At 57.1% G+C, this 555-nt stretch overlaps 1 protein-coding gene across 1 annotated transcript in view; it reads right to left on the bottom strand.

The window, feature by feature from the left end:
* The window catches only part of LOC102041996 (protein O-GlcNAcase-like), a 21,550-nt gene that overhangs the window by 12,179 nt on the left and 8,816 nt on the right, over positions 1-555 (bottom strand). Inside the window, 1 exon segment of the mRNA XM_031064004.1 lies at positions 151-249. Coding sequence (XP_030919864.1) covers positions 151-249 — 99 coding nt within the window.

Raw genomic sequence — 555 nt, 5'->3', positions numbered from 1 at the left:
ATATATTATATATATTATATATATATAGTATAATAAAGTAATTAATTAGCCTTCTGATAAGGTGGACTCCTCCTCCTCCTCATCATTTCTCCCTGCCACGGGGGTCAGCCTGGTTTGATGGCCACAGCCCCAGAGCTGGCCCTGGCTCACCTGTCCAGATGACAGCGATCCCTGGGAGCAGCTCGTGGCCAATGGTCTGCAGGTAGCAGGACTGGCTGGGGCTGGGAGAGCACAGTGAGCTGCAATATTCTGGGGAGAGAGCACCGAGCATCCCCTGAGGGCTGGGGAACGGGAGAGGAGAGACTGCCAGGACCGTGGGCTAGTCCTGAGGTGGCCAGAGCTCCTCTGGCAGGGTAAAAAGACTGGGAGGAGCTGCCAGGATCATGGGCTAGTCCCAGTCTAGTCCTGAGGTGGCCAGAGCTCTCCTGGGAGGATGAGGAGGCTGGGAGGGGCTGCTGGCATCATGGACTAGTCCTAATCTAGTCCTGAGATGGCCAGAGCTCTCCTGGGAGGATGAGGAGCCCAGGGAGAGCTCTGGGGGCTGCCAGGGCACTC

Source organism: Geospiza fortis, unplaced genomic scaffold (assembly GCF_000277835.1).
Source record: "Geospiza fortis unplaced genomic scaffold, GeoFor_1.0 scaffold62, whole genome shotgun sequence".
Classification (NCBI taxonomy): Eukaryota; Metazoa; Chordata; class Aves; order Passeriformes; family Thraupidae; genus Geospiza; species Geospiza fortis.
The sequence above is the reverse complement of the archived record's forward strand: the minus strand, read 5'-3'. Positions and strand labels throughout refer to the sequence as shown.